This window comes from Motacilla alba, chromosome 12, assembly GCF_015832195.1.
Source record: "Motacilla alba alba isolate MOTALB_02 chromosome 12, Motacilla_alba_V1.0_pri, whole genome shotgun sequence".
NCBI lineage: Eukaryota > Metazoa > Chordata > Aves > Passeriformes > Motacillidae > Motacilla > Motacilla alba.
In genome coordinates this window covers 4,536,948-4,558,767 of record NC_052027.1, presented here as the reverse complement: position 1 = coordinate 4,558,767, position 21,820 = coordinate 4,536,948, and the positions used below count along the sequence as shown (strand labels likewise).

Below are 21,820 nucleotides of genomic sequence, written 5' to 3'. Positions count from 1 at the left end.
ATGAGTGCAGCATTCATTATCCCGTGCCCTGCTGTCGCTACCTGTCTGTTTAATGTAGCACATGCTCATCACTGAAAGAGCTGTGTGCCATGTCCATTCAGTCCCCAGATGACACAGGCAGAGCTACATCAGACCTGATGGATGAAAACTTGTGCGTGTGAAGGCTTGATCTGAACACACTTGGTTCTCGTAGAACGATGAAACCCAAACCTCGGGGTTTGACAGCAGTGCTTCAAAAAGGCAAAAGCCAAAGAAAAACAAAACACATTTTCTTGATCATTTGAGGGATATATTAGTCTGCCAGGGAGGGAGTACCTCTGCATGCATGGGGACAGCAGCTTACCTGGATGGTCCTCACTGCTCGGCGTCACCCCAGGGAGGGCCAGTAGAGGCAGGGAGCTGGTGCGACGGTCTTGGTAGAGAGAAGAAAACAAAATTGAAGAGAGATAAGTGTCAAATGAATGTGGTTTGGCATAGCTATTACCCTCAGCCACTTAGTGACAGTCATTGACTTCAGGAGTTGCTGGTCTGAGGTCAAACAGAAGCAAATCTGCTTCATTGCTGGGGGAGATTACATGGCATGGTGCGCAGTTTGTGTTACCCTCTGTCTCTTTTCAGGAAAGGAAGCAGAAAATTAACTGCCTAGACAGAAAGTTTCATCCAAGGAGAGGTGAAGAGGATCACCAGCAAACACAGAAATTCAGGTAGGTACAGAAAATTTGAAATCTGGGCGGTCTGAGATGAAATGTGGGGCATCATCCATGCCCAAACACCTCAGGATGAGGATCCCAGACCATGAGTAAAGGAGGAGAGAGGAAATTTAAGCCCAAACTCCAAGCTTCATGGCTTGTCAGTCTAGGTGGACAAGATGCCCAAGGTCCCTGTGGTGGCAAGCCCAGGTCCCACACGGAGCAATGCTGAGCATCTCCACCTCGGATGCGCCTGCCAGGCTGTTCACTCCCTACCTAAGGCTTGGAGGCTTAAATCTCCTTTCCTTCTCTCTCCAAGTGGCAGGGAGGCAAAGTAGGAGGGGGTGTGGGACTATCCCAGCAGTCAGTGCAGCAGATGGAGGAAACTCCATAGGAACTGCTGTTGCCCACATGGGAGAGGCCAGAGGGAGCGCGGGCGCCGTGGCCCATCAGAAGGGAGCTGCTCCAGACCAGTATATCACGGGGCCTTTCAGAGATTCGTGCCCATTACATTTTGCTGAGCTCAGGCAGAAGGATGCAGGGGATTTGGAGACTGTTTATTTTTGTCATGAGGAAACAGGAAATAGTACACAAGGCTATAAATATATCCCGGGCTTCAGATGACATCATGAACTCGTGCAAGTGCTTCACTACTGATTTACGATGATGGACTGGTAATTCACAGGAGCTTTGGGTTTACTTTATTTTGCTGTTGCAGTAACAAAGCTAATGGTGCAATCCCGGGAGGGGGTATTTTATCAATAGTGAATTTTTGACCTCATTGCATACATTTTAACTTCATGAATTAGTGACCCAGCTAACTGTAAAGCCTTCTATAGGCTTATTGTAAATCTATCACAGGACTGGCAAAAACTTTTGGCCCAGATCCTAAGCTCTGACAGGCATGTGTTGATGGACTGCATAGCAAGCACTTCCACTAATATTTCTCACTAATTATGCCATATATTAAGAAAAAATGAATGAAGCCAATGTTTATATGCCGCTTTAACTGCTTTTCATATAAGAAAGCAACACAATCCCCAATAAATTTTCACCTTCAACATTTCTATTCATTATAATTTTTACCATGATGAATGAAGTTAGAACTGGAGAGGGAGGGGGTTCATCTTGAAATCTGTTCAGTGAATGACTGAATTTACTTCCCTTCCCCAACTTGTGTCGAGGAAGGAGGGAACAGATGGACACAGGAAGAAGAGGGAGGCGAGTGCGGAACGAAGGAGATGGGTGAGGAACAGATGGAGTCAGGAGAAAGTGAAGAGGAGAGTCAGCAAGGATGGTAGAAAAGTTTTCCACTTGACCTTGAGTTGAAATGAAGATCTGCATGCAGCATGGGGCAGCTAGCTTTTTGGGATGCCTCCTTTTTTCTCTCCATGGCACTTAGCTATAAGGTCTTGTGGGCCATCCCAGCAGCTCAGTGCATCCCAGGGGATCTGCCAGAGCCAGGAGCTGGGTTTTCCCTAGGGGTCACCTGCTGCAGAAGGGCACCTGCACTGTGTTCAGGTCCTGTAATGGTAATGGCCCGGGAGAACTGTGTGCCAACACAGGAACAAAAATCATTTGGGATGTTGTAATTCTCCCAGGCATCCTAGCCAAGCCAGAAACTGGAGGTTATAATTTTGAAGTGTACTACTCCCAGTTTGTTAGGATCCAATGGCCAAAATACTCAGAGTAATTTATGATTTTACCTGCTTAAAGCAAGACATTCGAGATGGCCTGATTTTCAGAATATGCTGAGCATCTGTGTTTTGATGCATATTGAATTATATATCCCAAATCACTAGTAAGTCCCGGAAAATCTTGATTGTATTCTTAATTCGGTTAAATTGCCTGCATATACTCCACTGGTTCTGGCTTTGCTAGCTAAAGAATGGAAGAGGTGAAAGCTAAATATTGGCCATGTGTGTCATTCCCTTTGAAGAAAATGGGAGCCATGTGCACTCACCTAACAGCAATGTTTGGCCCCAACTATGATTTCACAGCTGGGCCCTAACTTCAGGAATGCCAAAGCACTAAATGACTCAATTGGAGTAATCTGATCAATGCTGTATTTTCGCTGTGGATTTAAATTGCACACACAGCAAGAGCAGAGTTGGTTTTCTTCTCTCTCAAAATCACTTTTCTCTGCAGACTTGATAGCATAAATATGAAGTATTGCTCTCATCACACAAATAAGTGAAATGGCAGAAAACGTATGTCAAGTAAAATGCACAACATTACGTCCTTTTTGCTTTTTGGAGGCTGTTTAAGAAAACGGCTTCATTAATTTTGACTGAATAAAAGGTTCCTTTAAGGGATTTCAATAGGTGACATGAAAAATGTTAATACGAATGATCAAGACAATGGAGGTTAAAACTGTTTTGAAAATATGTTTCTTTTATAGATCTCGGCTGTTGGAAGAGTTACAGAATAAATATACGGTAGTGCTGACATTCAGTGCTGTTTCATCTTAGCAAAGAGTTTTTAATAAAGAAAATTCTTTTCAAGGAATGCTTTTTTGCAGCCAGTCTTCAAAAAGAGGTTTTCCCCCCTCCCAGTTTAATAAAATTAAAGTAATTTATGTCATATTGATATGTCGATATGTTTTTCAATAAACTTTTTCACAGGGATTTTTTTAAAATTCTCTTCACTTTAAAAATTATAATTATATGTCTTCCTCCCACTTTGAAAATGGCACAAGGTGCTCATTTGCAGAGCTCTACTGTTCAAATCTTCACTGAGAATAGAAATGTCATGACTCAGTTAACAATGCTTTATTATTCACATTGATCTTTTTTTATAGTGTTCTTTATCTCAAAAACATTGTAAATCAGATATCTTCCTCCCACTCTTTTGTTCATTTGCAAATTTTTATTATTCTAGTTTAAAAAAGCAATGGAGTGTCAAGAGTCAGTGTATATTGTTTATGTTCTTTTTTGCTTTAAAATTACTTTTAACTATAAAAAGATGTATAGCAGGAAAAAAAAAAGCTGGATTTAAAGATGCTTAAAAAAGAATTGAAGGGATCAGTGTGAATTTTATGCTGTTCTCTTACACCTTGGAGTTGTAACGACTTTGCAAGAAGGGGGACTGAGCAATTTATGAAAAGGTTTTTATGTGCTAAGTCCAAAGTCCCTGTTGCATCAGACATCATCACCTGTGTTAATGGCTGGACATAATTCATGCCCTAAATGTCCACAATAGCCAAATTCCCAGTGTGTTCACGAGCTGGTTTGCAGGGCCTGCCCAGAGCCCTTCCTGTCCATCGCTCCCTGTCACAGCCTGCTGCGAGGTCCTCAGGAGCCCTCGGGTGATGAGCACCAAGATAAATCACTGAATTGTCACAGGAACCTCACAGCTTTGGTATCAGTGTTAATTGCAGCAGAAACACAACATCGGTTGGTCAACAGGCAAGGCAACCCCTGAAACCCGTGGGGCTGGATGTGGGATACAGCTGTGCACCTTTCAGGAGAGCCTTATCAGAGCCCTCAGGACTTGTTGGTAGATCAGCTCTCCCAAATTCCCCTTCAGCCACTGTTTTCTTTCCCTGTCATGTTTTTCTTTAGGTCCATATTTCTGTCCTGGCAGTCATGACTTTTTGAATGGCTTCCATGAGATAAATCTATTACAGGAATTGGGGTTGGCCCAGGGAGCAGCAGGATCTCGTGGTATTTCACATGCTTCTTGCTGTTAGGTAATTTTTTTATCATCTTTTCCCTGTTTTGAATTTTATGATCAGAGCATCCTGGCACCCTGTTGCTATTCCAGCAGGTCTTGAAAGAGATCATCCTCTCTGGGAGTAACTGAGATAAAAGTGGCTCTACCTGAAGTTGTATTTAAGCCCCAGACTGGATTTTTTTTGGTCTTATTGAATTATAGAGTGGCTTAGGTTGGAAGGGACTGAAAGACCATCTAGTTCCAACCACCCACCATGGGCAGGGACACTTTCCACTAGACCAGGTTGCTCCAAGCCCTGTGGAACCTGGCCTTGGGCACTCCAGGGATGGGGAGGACCTCATAGGTGTGTGGTGGCCCTATTATATGAAACAGCCCTAAAAAGTGTTGTAAATGAAGCTAAAGTCTGCTTTCCAAATTCTTTTGTTTCTTTCTTTTTGTTCAAAACTGCACTCTGTTGACATTTCCTAAAAGGGATAATTAAAAAAATTCAGAATAAGTAAGTCCCAAACTGAACCTGAACTGAAAGTACACAGCCCTGTCCTTCCCCCTCCAAGTGGAGGGCTTAGCAATATTTGTTTTTATTAATGTCAGTGGGTCACCCCAGTCACCATATGCCTGTGCCAGTCCCTGTCCTCTTCCCCAGGCTGGGATTTGGGATGCACAGCACCACACAGAGCCCCTGAGGCCACCCTCTGATGGGGCTGCCTGCACACCCCTCAATGGGTGCTGGGGCAGGCCCATCCCAGTGCTCATGGACATCTTGTTGTTTTGCAGGGCTAACTCAAACCTTTCAAATTCTCTTTATTCCTCACTGCACAGAGTGAAACTGGAAGTTTGATGTATTGTCTCATTTGAATTGACCTTGCTGTTTTCAAAGCAGAGAAAAAACAAACTTTACAATTGTTATTGTTGTTGTTGCCTCGATGTCACTCCTGCATTAATTCACTCTTCCTTCCTCTCATGGTTAATGACTCACACCACAATGAGGTTAAGGTTGTCTGCCAATATGACCAAATTTCAGAAACAAAATCCTAACCTGAGCTGAGTAGCTAGAAGTGGATGGGGCTTTATTTAATACAATGGCACAGTAACTAAAGATAGGTGTCACCCATGGACATCCTTGTGCAATTGCTCACTCCTTAGCTGGGGAAATTTATAGGTAATATAAACCAGAAAATGCTGAGTTGATTACAAAAGAATTTTTTTCCATGTAAAACTCTGTGTCATTAAATTTGGAAAGCACTTAAAATTCTCAGTTTTATTTTTGGTAATCACTATGTATTGAAAAGTGAAAATATCAGAGGGATCTCTAGGCAGAATTTGTGAACTTTCCAATGAAAAGATAGAACAGTGTCTTCCTTTCGTGTCCCAAGGTCCTTGACAACTGTGCTGCTTCCTGAATGACACCGAAGCTGTGTGCCAAGAGTTTATTCCCAAAGCAGGCATTACACACAGTTATGGTCACAAAGATATCCTTGCACAGCATTAATGCCAGAGCAGCTCTGAGAATGTCAGCATTTTCATTTGGTGGGGGGAAACACCAACCAAACCACATATATTAACACCATCAAACCCATATATATTCTTAAAATAAATCCAAACATTTTAGATGCTGTGAAATAGAGCTGCAAATCACAGAAGATGCAGCATTTCTCACAGGTAGTCCTTACAGCTCTGCTGTTGGTAAATTGACATGTGATAATCTATGGGTACAACCCTCCATGTCTTCTAATAAGGTATAAAAGTTTTCTTTGATTTGAACCCAATGGTGAGTGGCAATCTGTGAGAGTCTTGTCTTCTATGAGACTTTTCCAGCAAACACTTCCATTTGTTTCCCTCTTGCCTGCATGCCGTGCTGGAACACAAATGGGAGCTGGACTTGCACACTGTAATAAACATTATTAATCTTATTGCCATCTGAGCACCTCCCCAGGTGTTGCAGAACAGGCTGTGCTGGACCATGCTGGAAAACTCCTTATTTATCTTTGCAAGGGCTTGATCCTGTACCACCAGATGTCAAAGAAAACAGCTCCAGGGAGCTCAGATCAGGCTCCAAACCAGCCTCCAATATGGTGGCCTTCTCTGGGTTTCCTTGCTCTTTTCCTCAGAAAAAGGCACAGACAAAGCAATTAGCAATATCTGAAGCAGAAGATGTTTCATGCTGTGCATCTTTTCACAAATCCTTTTTTCCCCCTGCACCAAAGATGCAGAACATCTATTCTGGGGGCAGACAGGTGACATCCAGTGTTACTTATGTATGTAATAAGTTCTCTTAAAACGGTGTAGTCTTGCCGGCTCTGGCAAAGGCAAACATGGTAAGTGTTCTGCTCACAGCATTAAACACACTTCTCTCACTGTGCAGTGGAAGAATGTGTTTAAACTCGCAGTCTATCACTATTCCTGGATAGTGTAGGAGAGTCAGGAACACTCAAGATGTCTTTTCCTGTGTATATTAACTTGTTCTGAAGAAAATAGTGTTCTTAGAAAACACGTCTCTTACGGCAGAAGAAAGTTTCCTTCATGATTGTGCTACAAAGGTTTCCGAACAGCTGCTTGTTCCTTTGGGTGCGTGAAATATGAGGTTTAGCTTGCTCAGAAGTGCAAACACGTAATTTCTTCTCACCGTGGCACCTTCACTGCGGTCATTTCCACCTGGCTTTGTGATGCTGGCAAGTGCAGTAGTAGCACAATGTCTGCATTGTGTGAGCTCTTGGAGGAGAGCTGTAGAGCTCCACAGCCCCAGGGAAATGCCAGTCTCCCCAGATCTGTCTGTTTGTCCTGCTTCACCAGGAGCTGCGTTCACAAGGAGTTTTGTTAGTCTGATGTGGCAGTGAACACCAGAGTTTCAGGTATTGCTGGACGGTAGCACAGCTCCTGCCTGTCTGTGCACCACTCACAAGGAGTTGTTGGGCAACCTTCAGCAGGCTGGGCTTGCCAAGGCCACAGGAGTGGCTGGCGCCCCTTGTCCATCCCCCTCAGGGCTGCCCAGCACAAGGACAGGTGAGAGCCCAATGCTCTCCCCAACACTCCCTGACATCAAAATCATCACTGAAGTTTTGCACAAGGCTCAGGTGTACAACCCCTTCCAAGCGAGGAGGTCACAGCCCAGGCCCTGAGAGGAAGAAATGGGTGTCAAAGAAGTGTAAGAGGTGCCACTATTTTAACACAGATTAGGTAAAATCTAACCCCCATTAATCCTTCAGAGCAGGGCCACTGGTTTGTTCTTTTTCAATCTGTTCTGTATTCAAAGCAAGCACAGTTTTTTTTCTGTCGCTATACTGCTATTGTTAACAACTATAAATGTATTAAAAACACAGGGGCATTTTAGTATGTGTATTGTGCATAAGAAATATTGTTACATGACAAGCTCCAATTGGCAAGTGAAAAGAGGTTTTATTGAAGGAAATAGCAGTAGCAAACAGTGAACTATGCAGAATAATGGTAATTGTTCCTTTAACATTGGCAGCGCGCGTTCACTTAATATGACTGCTCCTCTGTCTCTGCCTCATCCAGACCCAGAGGACCTGTTAGACAAGCAGGCAGCCACCTCTCTCTGGGATCAAGCTGTCAATGCAAACTTGCTTTCTTTCTATTTCTCCGAGCTAAGCTATACCCCCAGAGCTCCCGAAGCTTTTCCTGAGTGAAAGCTTTAAAAAAGCTCCATTCTAAATTACATCACACGAGCTGTTCTCTTCAGACTGACAGAACAAAAGCAAGGAGGGGGGGGGAATGCCAAAAGTACCATCTGAATGACTTGAGTTGCACAGGATGATTTACCTCCTCATGCTTTATCAGAGCAGGCAAACATCTTGACCTTGCCTACCAAAGCCTCATCAGTGTCCTCTAAGTAGCGGAGAAAGTTTGCATCGTGTGTGTTTCCAGCAAAAATAGAATCATAGAATGGTTTGGGTTGGAGGGGACCTTAAGAATCATGCTATTCCGAGCCCCCTGCCATGGGCAGGGACACCTTCCACCAGACGAGGTTTCTCAGAGCTCCATCCAGCCTGGTCTTGAACATTTCCAGGGATGGGACATCCACAACTTCTTGCTGTCTTCACTGTAAAACATCTCTTCCTAATATCGAGTCTAAACCTACTCTTCTTCAAATTTAAGCCATTCCCCTTATCTATCACTTCATGCCTTTGTCAAAAGCCCCCTCCCAGCTCTCTTGTAGGTCCTCATGAGGTACTGAATCCATTTGGTGTAGGCTTTTTGATTGCAACAATGGGGTCTTGGGTGCCCATTCCTAATGGGGCCAAGGTGCTTTCTAAAATTTTTGGATGATGTGGTTTCTAACACAGCCAGCTCATTGCTGCTGGAAGAGCCCAGCCGGTGGGGGCTGCCCAGCCTGGTGTACTCATGCTTTAATCAGCAACATCCCAATTAATGGTCATGGTGAGCACTGCTGAGGGCCACTGCCAAAATCTGAAAGGTCTCTTGGGTTGGCTCCATCTGGGATGCTCCAAATGACATTTTCAGAAGTAATTGGAGCAGATAAGCATTACCCACTTCTGGAGTGGCTGGGTAGAAAGCAGATAAATTGGCATATCTCCCCATTCTAAAGGCTTTCAGATGGTGTTAATTGGTATGAGAAGCCTCTGTTAGGAAAACATCCTCAGCTGGGAAGGGAGAGGGCCACAGGCCTTGCTTCTCCTTTAGCAGATGAATAGAGGAAAGAGGGCAAACAGCATTGTGGCAGTTCTCCAGGTAATGTGCAAAATTAGCAGCCCTGGAAAGGAGGCAGCTCAAGGGTTGCCTGATACCAAAGTAATCAAGTGAGGTCCTGCAAATGGGAATAAGCAGCATTTTTGTGGCTCCTAAGCTGTCCCTTTTGGGGTTCTTACTCAATTTTCATAAGAGAATGGTGGTGAGGTTATGAGCTCATTCTCATGCTCTAAAGCTTTTGGGCCTCTGCACAGCATTTTTGTGTTTGTACTGCTGTTTTGAGTAAGTTTCAAAATGTTTCTTTAGCATCATTAACATAAAAAATATTCTCAATTTAAAGATGGACTGAAAGCAGATGAAAAATGTTAAGGAAAAAGTATTGCTTCCATCCCCCAATGGAATTAGACTTAGTGAGCTAGTTTTTTCACGGGAGGTACTACTTCAGTACCTCAAATTATGCCTTGCTCTAAGAGCTGAGAGGGTGAGGTGTTTACCTGGGCGTCTGAGGGGCTGCCCAATTTGAGAAAATAATGGGAAAAGAGAGTTTCACTAAGCAGGAGAAGCTCCTTAGCTGGTGATGTGCCTTTGTTATCCACATGGGTGTTTTGTGAACAGCTCCAAGCTGTATTGTTATCAGAGGAAAGAGAAAAGTCAAGCTATGTCCCCTGACTTCATGAGTATGTTAAAAATAGCTCCTACTAGAAGTTGGGAGATACCCCTTCCCTTTAGTTAATGTCCTGTGGCCTCTCACTGGGATAATCTTGGATGTGTTTTCCAACCAACGTGATTCTATAATTCTGTGTTTTCCCCAGGGAATACAGCAATTTTCATGCAGCTGACACAACTTGTCTTACCCAAAAGAGCAGAGACTGCTTGGGGATCCTGATTCACTGATGCAGCATTGAACCCTGAGTTTCTGAGTGAGTGAAGTTTGTCTTTTGCTGTCCTTTTTTTGGTAGCCCATGTCTGAATTTTCTTTATGCACCTGACCAGTGAAATGAGTCTGCCTCGATCCATGAGGGACCATCCTAATACCCATTAAAGGTGATGGAAATGTTTGGCTGCAGGGCAAACCATAGCAAGTGTTGTATCTGATACCTACACCAAAAAGAAAATCTTAATTATGCAAAACCTTCATTAAAATGATCACAACTGAGGTAACCACTGTATGCTTTGTCACATCCCTTCTGCTACCAATGGTACAGATAAAGATGCTGGACTTTTGAAGGTTGTGGAGTACGTTATTAACATAACCCTAGTCTAGTTTTCTGAACCATGGGTTTAGGCTATTTTGAAAGTTCAAGTTTAGCTCACCCATCTTTATTTCTCTGTTTCTGCACAGCAATACTTCCTATCTTTTTAGGTATTCTAGGCTTTTGCATTGCCTTTTACCACCATGACCTCTGAGAATCTCAAAATCTTTAACTGGCAAAGTTGAAAACTTGGTGATGTCTGTAGCACTGTGCCTTTCTCCTGTATTTGGAGGGGAAGATGTAGTTCTCATCTAAATGACTGAATGCTTGGGTGGCACTGGGATCCTGATGGGTGTGGGATTTTGTGCCACACAGAGGTCACAAAAAAAATGTTTTGCAGTTTCTTTGGTAAATCTTGATCTGAATACAAATTGTGTCTTAAGTTGTGCTTCTAATAGTGCTAACCAGTAGCTTGCTTTGCTATAAAATGAGGAAAATGTTATCGGGAAATAACTTTCAGATAACAGGCAGGGTGCCATATTCCCAGACTCAATTCCAGCATAGCTGGCCTTCCAGCTGGACAGCAGGGAAGCTCCTTGTGGCTTGGGGACAAGCGTGCTTGTAGGCAAAGGCTTGTGAGTCTCTGACTTTGCCACAAGCAAGACCTGGAGTCCCTGGGGAGCTGTGTGTCTGAGAAAGGATTAATTTGCTTATGCCACCGTGCAGACCACACTGCCCTCTGCTCCCTGTTTGATTCACAGCCTGGGCTGCTCTGTCTGGCTTCAGCCTTTGGGGGTGGACTGAGAGAATGACTTATTCCCATCTGGATTGAGGTCCAGAAAATGTACTTTGGAATCTGTAGATATCATTTCTCCTTTTTAATCTCCAAGAATGTGTAAAACAAGCTTTATGTTGTCTTTGAGCTTGCTAAAAAGGGAATAGAAATTCATGCCTTTTTCCATGTGTTTATTTTGAGTCACGACTCTTCTGGGAAGGGTGATTTGTTTGTCTTTCCATGACAAATGACAATGGTTTAAGTTGCATCTCTGCCAACCTCTTTCTAAGTGGTTTCAAGTAGTTTACTTACAGGGATTATTTCATCTGCCACAGAACATGAGGCAGCTCTGAGGTAGAGTCTAACTTGCACTGAACAAGACCATCGAAAGTTAGCTTAAGGCAGGAAATTTAAGGTTCAGGAGACAGTGGGCTCACAGGAGCATAAAGTGATGGTTTGCAAGTGTTTTGCACTTGAAGGAAAAAGAAATTATTTGACTTTTCATCCCCTGATAGCACCAGGAAGACCAGGAAAGTCTTGTAACGTTGGATGTGCTGACTGCTTAAATTCTGACCGTCCCCCAATAAGAGCTCGTGCTATTTAACCTCCTGTGAAGTGGGAACATACAGTACCTAAGCATGTATGATTTGGTGCTGAAGTAATTGCTGTAAGCTAATATAGGCTTCGTAAATGTCATTGTCAATGTCTTGTGGTTGCCTTGCTGAGCTTCTGAAAGAGTCTGAAATTTCTATGCAGCAAACTTCTCCAGCTCTCACATCTTATGGTCACTCGTTATCTACAGCAGGAGGGTCAGGCTTAGGAGACTGCAGCTTCTTTCCAGCCTGCAGGTTTCCTCCCCCTTCAAGTCTGTTTTTTACTCTTGCCAGTACCCTGCCTTCTGTTTAAAAGCATTAGTAATACCAAATAAAGCTAAAGACGCTGCTTGCTATAACAACTAAGTTGTTTCCTTTTTAATCAGAGCACATGCTTATGCCAGGTTTGGCATGAAGAATCTGTGGAAGTGTTTGGTTCAGGGCACAGTAAGCTGATCATTTGTTAGAAGTAGTGCATTACATATAATTTTGCTTTTAGTGGTACAATTTACTGGGAGGTTGGTACAAGCATTGGTAATATAATTTTTGCTTGGTTGGAGGTGGTTAAAATATAAAGACTAGGAAATAATTCTATTGCCATGTGTGTTGAATTGTGGTTTGGTCGCAGCAGTTGTCTGCAGCTAAGTGGCCATCAAAACCTTTCTTGGGGTGGCAATAAATTATTAAAAAAATCTTCTGAAAATATCAGTTTTCAAAGAGTAAAAGATGCAGCAATTATTGTGACACAGGTTTGCAGTCTGTTTCTGATTATCTTTTTGGCTGGAGAGTTGGGGTTTCTAATTGTAAGGTTAAGGAATCCTTTTTATCTATCTCTTGCCTCCTAATCCTATGCTAGACAGTATTGATTTCTGTCCCTTTTGTCTTCTGGGGAAGGAGACAATCTCTGGCTCATGCGAACATCTTGTTAGAGTCTGCTGAGGATTAGGGGGTGTGACAGTTTTCTTGCTGAGCCTTTTTATTGGGGATTTTTATGCCTGCTTTTCTGGGAGGTCTTTGAAATGTCTTTTATGTAGCAATCATTTCACTCTTTCTTTGTTGTCTCAAATGTTGAGGCTGTATTCTTCTCATCTGTTCCTGTTTATATTCCATACTAGCTGGTCATAACAGTTTAGCTTGAAACTATCATCACACCGTGTGCTTCTGAATCACAGGAGTGTTGCTAACAGCTCTAGGACGACTGCAAATTTGAGGGCTTTTTTTAGGGCATCTGAAGATTTAGCATGGTAGTTTAGTATGAAATACTGATAAAGAGGTTCCAGATGAAAAACAGTCTGGGAATTGGATTTTTCAAGCATCCTCAGCCAGGTATAGGCCCTTAAAAATGCTCCTGCTCTTATGAGAGAGGTCCCCCTTAGGGTGGTGTTCATCATTCCAGCTCTACCTGGAATGATGGTAGGATAGATAGGATTGTTGTTCAGTCTTGCCTAAACTCCTACAGAAATCAACGGAAGACAAACCCATCCTGCTGCATGTCATCTCACCTTGACTGTAGAGATTAAGCCAGGAAAAAATTGCTTTTTGAAAGTCTGGTTTTGTCCCTACTCTCATCCCTTCTCCCTGCAGTTGGCTACAGATAATTATTCAGACCAGAACCCGAATTTCTCTCAAGTCAGATAATTGACTAATCCTGGCCAAAAAAATGAGAGAAACTTAGTTTTTCGTAAGGTTCTTCATCTCAGTTTCAGGAAGTAATGGTTTCAGTCAATGTACATCGATACAGGTAAAGCAGTAGATTGTTTTCTAAAATTTTTATTAAATCCACGTTTCTATATCTTGAGTAGCTATCTTAAAGCATATGGACTTCTCATATCTTTTAAAATGAGATGATATTTCTGACACTCTGTAAGTTCAGGTACCAGCTGGGCAGATCCCAGATTTAAGGTTGGGCAAGGAGCCAGGGTTATGTAACCTTGCTGATAATGAAGATATGAGAGACAGGTTTCTGAGACATTCATAAAGGAAAAATGGTTGCATCACCTTCCCCTTAGATAAGATTGCAGCAAAAAATTTTGGTATTCTGACTCCATTACCAAAACTGAGTGACTGATGTGCACAAGATGCTGTCTCAAAATACTAATCTAGCTAAACTCTTCTTTATTTCACTAAACTGTGTATCATACCTCTGTGGAGGAAGAAGCTATCTGCATACATGCTTACTTTTTTGCTGCAATAAATACTTTCCTGAAAGCTGGTTTCCTTTTTTTCTCTCCCCACCAAAAATTTGCCCCATATACCAGCACTTTCCACCTCCCTTTGTCTACAGCCTCTCTAGCCTAATTTTTAGTGTCAAAAGCCATATTTAATACACTTCAATTTCACACATAACCACAAACTCCATTCTTCCAGATATGGCCTCAGTTTATTTTATATCACACATCTTTTTGTTAAGGTATTTTATACATAGCATAATATGCAATGATACGGCACTGATGTTTATCAAAATTGTTTTACACTGTACTTATTTCTATTCCTGTCTTTTGGATCAAGTACAATACAGCTGCAGATTAATACCACCTTTTAAAAAAGGCTTAATGTGTTTATTTTCTTAGCACATTCACTTCATCCACTAACTTGTTATATGGATTATATTTAATGGGAATCTTGTGGGACTATCAAAGGGCATTTATTTCCTATTGAAATAACAATTAAGATAACACTCAACTAATATAGTAATCAAATAAACCTGACAAATAACAAAAACTTTTTTAAAGCTGCAGAGGCATGCTAACAAATCTATTTGATCAATATATGGGATGTGAAAAAAGAGGAGACAAGATTGACTGATGAATAAAATGGAACTGACACAAATAGGCTGACAGCCAGTCGCAAGTCTCTTTAGGGCAAATGCAATTAACTTAGAATAATAGACTCAAATTTGATGGTTAGAAATGCATTTTTATTAACAATCACAGCCTGAATCATTATGCACTCTTATGAATAAAATTGTAGTTATACTGAAAGTCTGTGTATACATGTACGTACAAAAAAGCCTTGTTGAAGGAGAGCTTTATTTTTGTGACAGAATGGTTGTGTGGGATTTAAAATATAAAGCATACACAAGTATAAATCTAAATATTCAAACCAATGATATAAAAATTACATATTTAGTGTGCTAGTATTAATGATAAAGGCAATAAGCATTGGTCCCAGGACTGCTTGTTCTTTTGGGATGTGAAATTGCAATCAGGGATTTACAGATTTCATTCTGAGGCAGAGAAGTCATTACTAGAAACATAAGCTCATTCTCTTTACTTTAATAGCTATTTTAAATCATTCATTTAGAAAATACATTAACTATTTATTGTATAGGCAGTATGTTTCCACTGGCATTTCATTTTCATGCTTTTTTATAATCCTTTTTAGCAAATTATTTTATTAAAAGAAGATTAGAATTAGCAAAAGGATCCTACCAATTTTTTGAAAATGCTACTCTTGAAGAAGAATATTTCCCATTATTAACAGGTATGCAGCATTAAAACTTTAAAGGAAGGGAAGAGATTCAATTGCTAATGTGTCCTTTTTCTTTTGACCTTCATTGCAGTGGCTGATTGCTATTTGTAAATTGCTTTCAAAATTATTAATCTCATTTAATTTCTGAATAAATACATAATCTTCTTTTTTTTTTCCCTCCCAAAAATCCTCAGGCTTTAAATATGAATAGAGGTGCCCAAAGGTTATGTTGTAGTGCAGACATCTCTTATTTGTGGGAAAAGAGAAAAAACACCTCTTAATGCAGACAAACACTACAAGGTACTAGTAAATTATAACATGAATAGGAAACCACAATACTTGCAATGCTTGGTACTTAAATATCTTCAGAAAAAGGTGGAATAATAGGAATTAAAACTGCACATTATTTAAATCCAGTGTTCTCTGAGTTCATATTTGTGGTGGACTTCTGGCTGGGCAGGGACAGGAGAGCAGCAAGACACAATGCCCTGGCTGTCTACAGCATGAAAAACCTCACCCTGGTTCTCAGCCAGCTCCTGGGGCTGTGAGCTGAATCCAAGCAACATCCATGCTTGGTTTTCTCCACCTTGAAGGTGATTTTAAGCCTTCCCAATTCTCCAAAGTGAGAAGTGCACAGACACACTGGGGAGGCAGAACACCTCCTGTCTGCTAGGGGAGACGTTTGTGGAGACCACTGAGAACAGGGATGGTGTCTGGTGGAGGAGATTTTTCTGGTAAACACCTGGTGTCTGGGGGATTTGTCTTTGATTTTCTGTCTGTAATTAGCCTTAAAGTCATTACTGTGAGGAAAAAACTTCTTAGGAACTCCAACAGTTGCTGGAGATGTTCCAGCCATTTCTTTCTCTCATAATCTATTCTAGATAGTCACCACAACACTTTGTGAGCTGGCTTCTTGTATAGCTGGCATTGCTTGTTCTTAGAGATAAGATGGATGGGTCCCATGTTGTTCTAGCACCACCAAACCTGGTGTGTGCCTAAAATGGCAAAAATCCAGTTGGTTCTGGCATAGTCGTTTTACTTTTACCCAGAAATCACTGCAGAATATTCCAAGACTTGGCTTGCTGAAGATGTCTCACAGATCTGCATTTAGTGTAAAAAGGAGTCTGAATAGCTCAACTTGTGTTATCTATTTAATGTCTCCTTTGTAGACATGTTGTTGGAGACTGATGGGGAAAAAAAGCTACCTTTTTTGAATGTGTTGCTAGAAAAAGAATGTTCTTTGACCACGCTTACTTCACATTTTAAATGAGAAACAGGTCTTACTAAACTATGCAAAGTTACTTTAGGTAAACAGACTAAAGAAGAAAGACTAGATTATCTCCTGAGTTAGGTGGGGCAACTTCTTTAGAGTCAGTGCACGACTACTGTGTGGAACTGGGGCTGTGGGCTCAGTTCTGCCCGCTTGTTGGTTTTAGGCTACTGAAATACTGACCAACTTCACACAGTGTTTCCTGATGTATGGTGATGTAAGAGAACAGAGGATCAGGCCCTGCATGATGATAGACTAATTCTCCACTGATGCAATCATCCAACCAGAACAGGAATGACTCATTCCACCCATAAATATCTTGAGGCCTTTGTGTGATCATTTAAACTCGTTCACACCAACCTCATCTCATTTGCTTGAATGGCCTTTCTCCTGAGTTAGGATGATACATGAAAGAGAAAATCCAGGCCCTTAAAAATAAAATCATAATTAGTTTCTCTTAATAGCTGCTCTATTAAAAAAAGTCAGATCTTCAAAAAGCAGATTAGCAAAAGACAATGTATAGCAAAAGCAGATATAGCAAAAGACAACTCAGCAGCCACAGGCTTGTTGCTGATATTTCATACTTGCAATAGGTTTGTATTGGCATTTGTGTTCCACATATTTTATATTGCCTTCTCAGAAATTATTTTGTTTAAAGAAGATTAGAATTACCAAAATGTAACTACCATGTCTTGAAAACTCTTACCCTGAAAAAGATATTTCTCCCCAGCACCTGCCACTTTTGCTCCACTGTATCTTAAACCTGCTCTAGTTTTGAACTCTGATTTCACTGTTTCATGCTCCCAAAATATTAAAAGATTACATTCCCCATCGGTTTACACTGTCTTCAGTTTTTATCCTCTACAAATAAGGCTTGGCCAAAATGTTCTTGATGAAATAAAAATACTTTTGCTTTGCTTTCTGTTCACCTCATCCTCGAGCAGGTGCCAGGCAATCTGCGGCAGCTCTTCTGCTACCTGAGAAATATTCAGATATAGAAACACCAGGCCAGCCTCTGTTGTCACAGCATGGAAAGCCAAAAATAGATGACATGAGAACATATTTCTTCCAATAAAAATTTTTGCAGCTACGTGAGTTCTTCAGATAAGCAGGTTTTAGTGTTGGAAGAGAACAGTGTTGGAATGAAGAATCTAGAATGTACATTTAGAATATAAAAATAGTCCCTATAATATAGGCTTAATTAGATAGGGATAGACATATTTGAATATTCCTTCTTCCTGTGGTGAAGAATTGTTGCAACAGCTGTTCTTCCTTGTCAGGTATATGTTTCCTCCTATTAGTATGGTTGGAAAGCCACAAAATAAGTAAGTTTCTTCCTAAAGCCATATTTGTAACGTATTTAGTTTGCTCTTCCCTGGTTTGCAGTGTGATCCAGGACTGTCCTGAAGGCTGGGGTGCACAGACATCATCTTGTGTTAGGGCCACTGGCATGGGGGAATGATGGAATATTTTAAAGCTGAGGAATGATGCCAAAAAGGATTACAGGTCATGCAGATGCAAAGGATCTCAGTTCAGCCAGACCCAGTCTTCATGACATGAAAATCTCTGTGGGCTAAACCCTTAGGTGATTTCCCTCTTATTTCTCCTTAAACATCATTAAGTGGCAGTGCCTGAAACACTTCCTAGGGCAGAGCATTGCCTAATCATCCTTGCTTGGAAAATATTTCCCTAACATTCAAGCTGTGTTTCATTCTTTTCCCCAGATGAGCACGAGGGCAGGTGTCCCACTGTGAAAGTGGAAAGTTTTATAATGGGGTAGTAATTCCAAGAGGAGTAAAGAAGTCAGCACTGCAGATTCTTCAAAACTTGATATATCTGGAATAATTTGTTTCCTCCTGGTCTTGGTGGTGCTGCTTACTTGTGTTTTTCTTCACAGTAAAGGGTCACATTTTGTTCTCTCATGTGGTTTTCTTTTAAATCAAATTACCCCTAAAGACACCCAAGGCAATTGCCATTTCAGTTAGGATCTAAGTATGTTTGATGGATACCTTATTTATAATAGGCAGTGTCAGTGGTGCTAGGACAAGGGGTTGATTCTGATTTAGCCTTTATGACAGTGCTAATAAAGTTCTCTGGTTCCCAGATAACATGTAACAGCCCCGTTACTGCAGTGCAAAATTATGGTTAAGACTCGGCTGGTGGTTATTGTCCTGTAAATGCTCAGCATATTTCAGTGGTGCATTAGCACAAAGTTGCTATGAGGAGTGACTGGTGATTTCTGCCATGGCCAGAAATCTGTCACGCTAAATGCCCAGTGCAGATACAGGTGAAACATCTCTGTCCCTGAAAACTTGAGGTCTACATAGACAACTGAACTATGGGGATTTTACAGATGATAAGCTGCAATGTGGACACAGATTTATTTTCTCTGAAGAACACAAAAGCAGCTCAGGTAAAGTCAGGTACAAAATTGTGTTCATTTGAGTGCTAAATGGATAATGAAAAGTCTATTTTTTCTCCACTTTTAAATAGTGTCAGCTATAGCCTTTATCCTCTCTATTGCTTAAAAATCCTTGCTTCATTTTCTGCTGTCATCAGGGAAAGAACTATGTTGATTCACTTTCTAGGTGGCTTTCCAGCTGTGTATGGTGTATATTTTTAATTCCTTTAGGTTCAGTTTGAATTGTTCATAGAACACTTACGTAATTTCAGTGAAGGTTCTAATGTTCTCCCAAGAGAAGGTGAATTTGTGAGGGTTGTCATTATGCTTCTTTTCAAACAACCTTTCCCAAAATTTTAAGGAAAGAAAGCCACAAAATTGCACTAAAATGGCAAAACACACCTATACAAAATGTTGCTTTCTTGTGAAAATAAGCAAAAATACTGTAACTACCTTGGAACTCAGAGTGGGCTATGGAGCTCTGTGATTTTTGGGAACAGGCTAGCCCAGTACAATTATCCTCTCTGTCTGGAGCTCACAGAACCCCTGTCAGTAATTTTTCTTCCAGAGGGATTTCTTCTTTGCTGCATTAGTGAATGCAGTCAAACCCCAACACACCAGCAGAGAGCCCTGTCTCTAAATCCAGGTGCTGCTCCCTGAAAGCCAAAGGGAGTTTTGCCATCCACTTTGATGAAAGTAGGAACAAGCCCTTTATTTGCAACTTAAAGCAAGTAGGTTAGAATTATGAAGAATGATTATTTAAAATAGCAATGATGTAATATCAGTGTCAATTCCATTATTTTAACAGATGTAAATTTGCTCTGCTCTTGAACTCTGGTGAATTTTAATGGCAATATTAAAGAGATACTATTAAGACTACTTAAAAGAACTATTTGTAAAAAGTGTCTCCAGTTAGGGGGGGGAAAAAGTTTAAATTGCTTTTTTATTCAGTCTGCACAATTATTTATTGAAGGGTTTTGTATATTACAAATTAATATGCATTAGAAGCTGAAAAGATCACACAATAATTCCAGTAGTCATTGAATCTGGGAGAGCTTGCACTGTTTAGACAAAGCAAATAGAATCTTTATCCAGCTGGAGTTTAGGCAGTCTTCACCACAGTGAAAATAAGGGTTTTATAATGTACATTATGGGCAATGTAGATGAAGAAAGTGGTTTAAAATCAGCTGCTTAAATAACTGCAATGTAAATTTACATACATTCCAAGGCAGGAGGCATGCCCACAGCTCCAGTGCTGTACCTGGCTAATGGTGACTGATGCCTCTTCCCTGGCAGTCCAAGGGAATCCAGGATTTGGAGGCACTTACAGGATTCAGATCTAATTTTTAACAAAACTTGCATTCCAGTGGGGACACTGATGGGAGAAGGTTAGAGTGACCAATCCTGGAGTGAGACTCTTAAAATTTATGTACAAAGCTGTGACCATCTGCCTCAAAAACATTTATTTTCGGGAGTGAAAGTTTAGTTTTAAAACCAATTCTAGGGCTTTGGTTCAGAGCTGATAAAATGAAATGTAATATTTTGAACAGGCTGGTATTGCACAAACAAGGTTATCACAGGCCAGAAACATAGGTGTTGTCACTTTTTTTTTTTTTTTTAAGAGTGATAAAGCAATAGAAAATGAGACTGAGGATCAGGGAAAGCCAGATTCCAACAATTCTGGCATTTTTATTAAGGGCTCATTTCTCTCATGAAAGTCAATGTCAGTACTTTTTGATTTTTACCTCATCTACAGCTATCAATTTTGGGTGCTAAAATTATTTCTATTTATTTCTTGGCTATATGCAGAGTTCATTAAGAGGTGCTGGGCACTGGAAACTGCAGTCAAGGGTCTCAGCTACCCATAAAGCTGGATATTTAGAATATCTAAGTATTACATATACCTAAAGCAATCACACTTCTAAGTAATTGCTTCACCTCCACTCCTATTAATCACCTTCATAGAGCAAATGAGCTGCTTTAGTGGTTAAGTGCTGAAAAGGATTTGAGAACCTCAAGTGAAAAGTAAAAATTTGTCAAGTTTTTTACCTCATAAGGAAAAACAAGGTGCCTGAGCGAAGCTGGACTTTGTGAATCATTTGACCTCACAACTGTTTCTTCTGAGTAAAGCCTGGGAATGCATTCTTGGAAGAATTCAGCTTTGATCCTAGAGGAAATGTCTCTTTCCATTAGTTTTTATTTCCTTTTCTTGCTGCACACAAACTTGAATATTGCAGAGGGCAAATCCATCAAACTTTCTCTAATTTTCTTTTGGGAGGTGAATCAGGCTTCATCTTCAAGTGACAGTCTTTCAGTTGTGGAAAAAAATGTCTTCAATTCTGTGAAAGCCACCTAGCTGAGAACTCTAGGCTGACCTACTGGGGCAGGAGAGAAGGTGGGGGGGATATTTGACTGCATCATCTGGTGTAAACTCACATACAGACAGGTTTAGACACTACTCCATGTCAACACAATCTCCAAGGGTGGAAAGAGCTTTTTTCTGTCAATGGAAGCACAACACAACTAACTTTTTTTTTGTTTTCTCTGCATATAGCAAGGTTTTCTATATTATGCAACAAACCATATTGATCATCTGTTCATAAGTGCATCTCCTTGGCCACCAGGTCACCCTAGGTGTGACACCCTGACTGACTCAGGGCAGAGGGGTCAGTGCAGCCTGTTTGCATCACAGTTGACCCAAGCAGCTCTAGATCAGCACAAATTTTTAGAGCACAGCCTAATGCAACCCAACAAGCAAGGCTTGGAAGAGTTTCCCTGCCAGAACTCAAACCCTGTGCTGCCAGTTTGCTTGTAACTTATTGGTATGGTCTGCACAGTGCTCTTGAGATTAATAAATATATAATCCCATATCCCATTACCACGCAGTGTTTGAAACATTTCCCATTAACAAAACACAGCACAAGCAGGTAAAAATATCAATGCATCTCATTAGTGGGGGGAGAATGGAAAATATGTATTATATAAATGCCAAGTTTTGGGCTCCTGGGAGAAGTTAGGGGGGTGGGGTGGGGAATGTATTTCTCCAGGTGGTCTCAAGTGGAAGGATAGAGTTTCTTGACTACACCAA

At 41.0% G+C, this 21,820-nt stretch overlaps 2 protein-coding genes across 20 annotated transcripts in view; one reads left to right on the top strand and one right to left on the bottom strand.

Moving 5' to 3' along the window:
* LOC119706209 overlaps positions 1-21,820 on the top strand; it is a 346,096-nt gene that overhangs the window by 88,585 nt on the left and 235,691 nt on the right. For all 19 annotated transcript variants that reach the window (XR_005258447.1, XR_005258439.1, XR_005258441.1 and 16 more), the window contains 2 exons: positions 619-704; positions 9,842-9,949. The gene's annotated coding sequence lies outside the window, so the exon portion shown is untranslated. The remainder of the gene's footprint in view (positions 1-618; positions 705-9,841; positions 9,950-21,820) is intronic.
* MDFIC2 (MyoD family inhibitor domain containing 2) overlaps positions 1-21,820 on the bottom strand; it is a 44,984-nt gene that overhangs the window by 10,040 nt on the left and 13,124 nt on the right. The window contains exon 3 of the mRNA XM_038149517.1: positions 344-412. Within this exon, the coding sequence (XP_038005445.1) occupies positions 344-412 (69 nt within the window). The remainder of the gene's footprint in view (positions 1-343; positions 413-21,820) is intronic.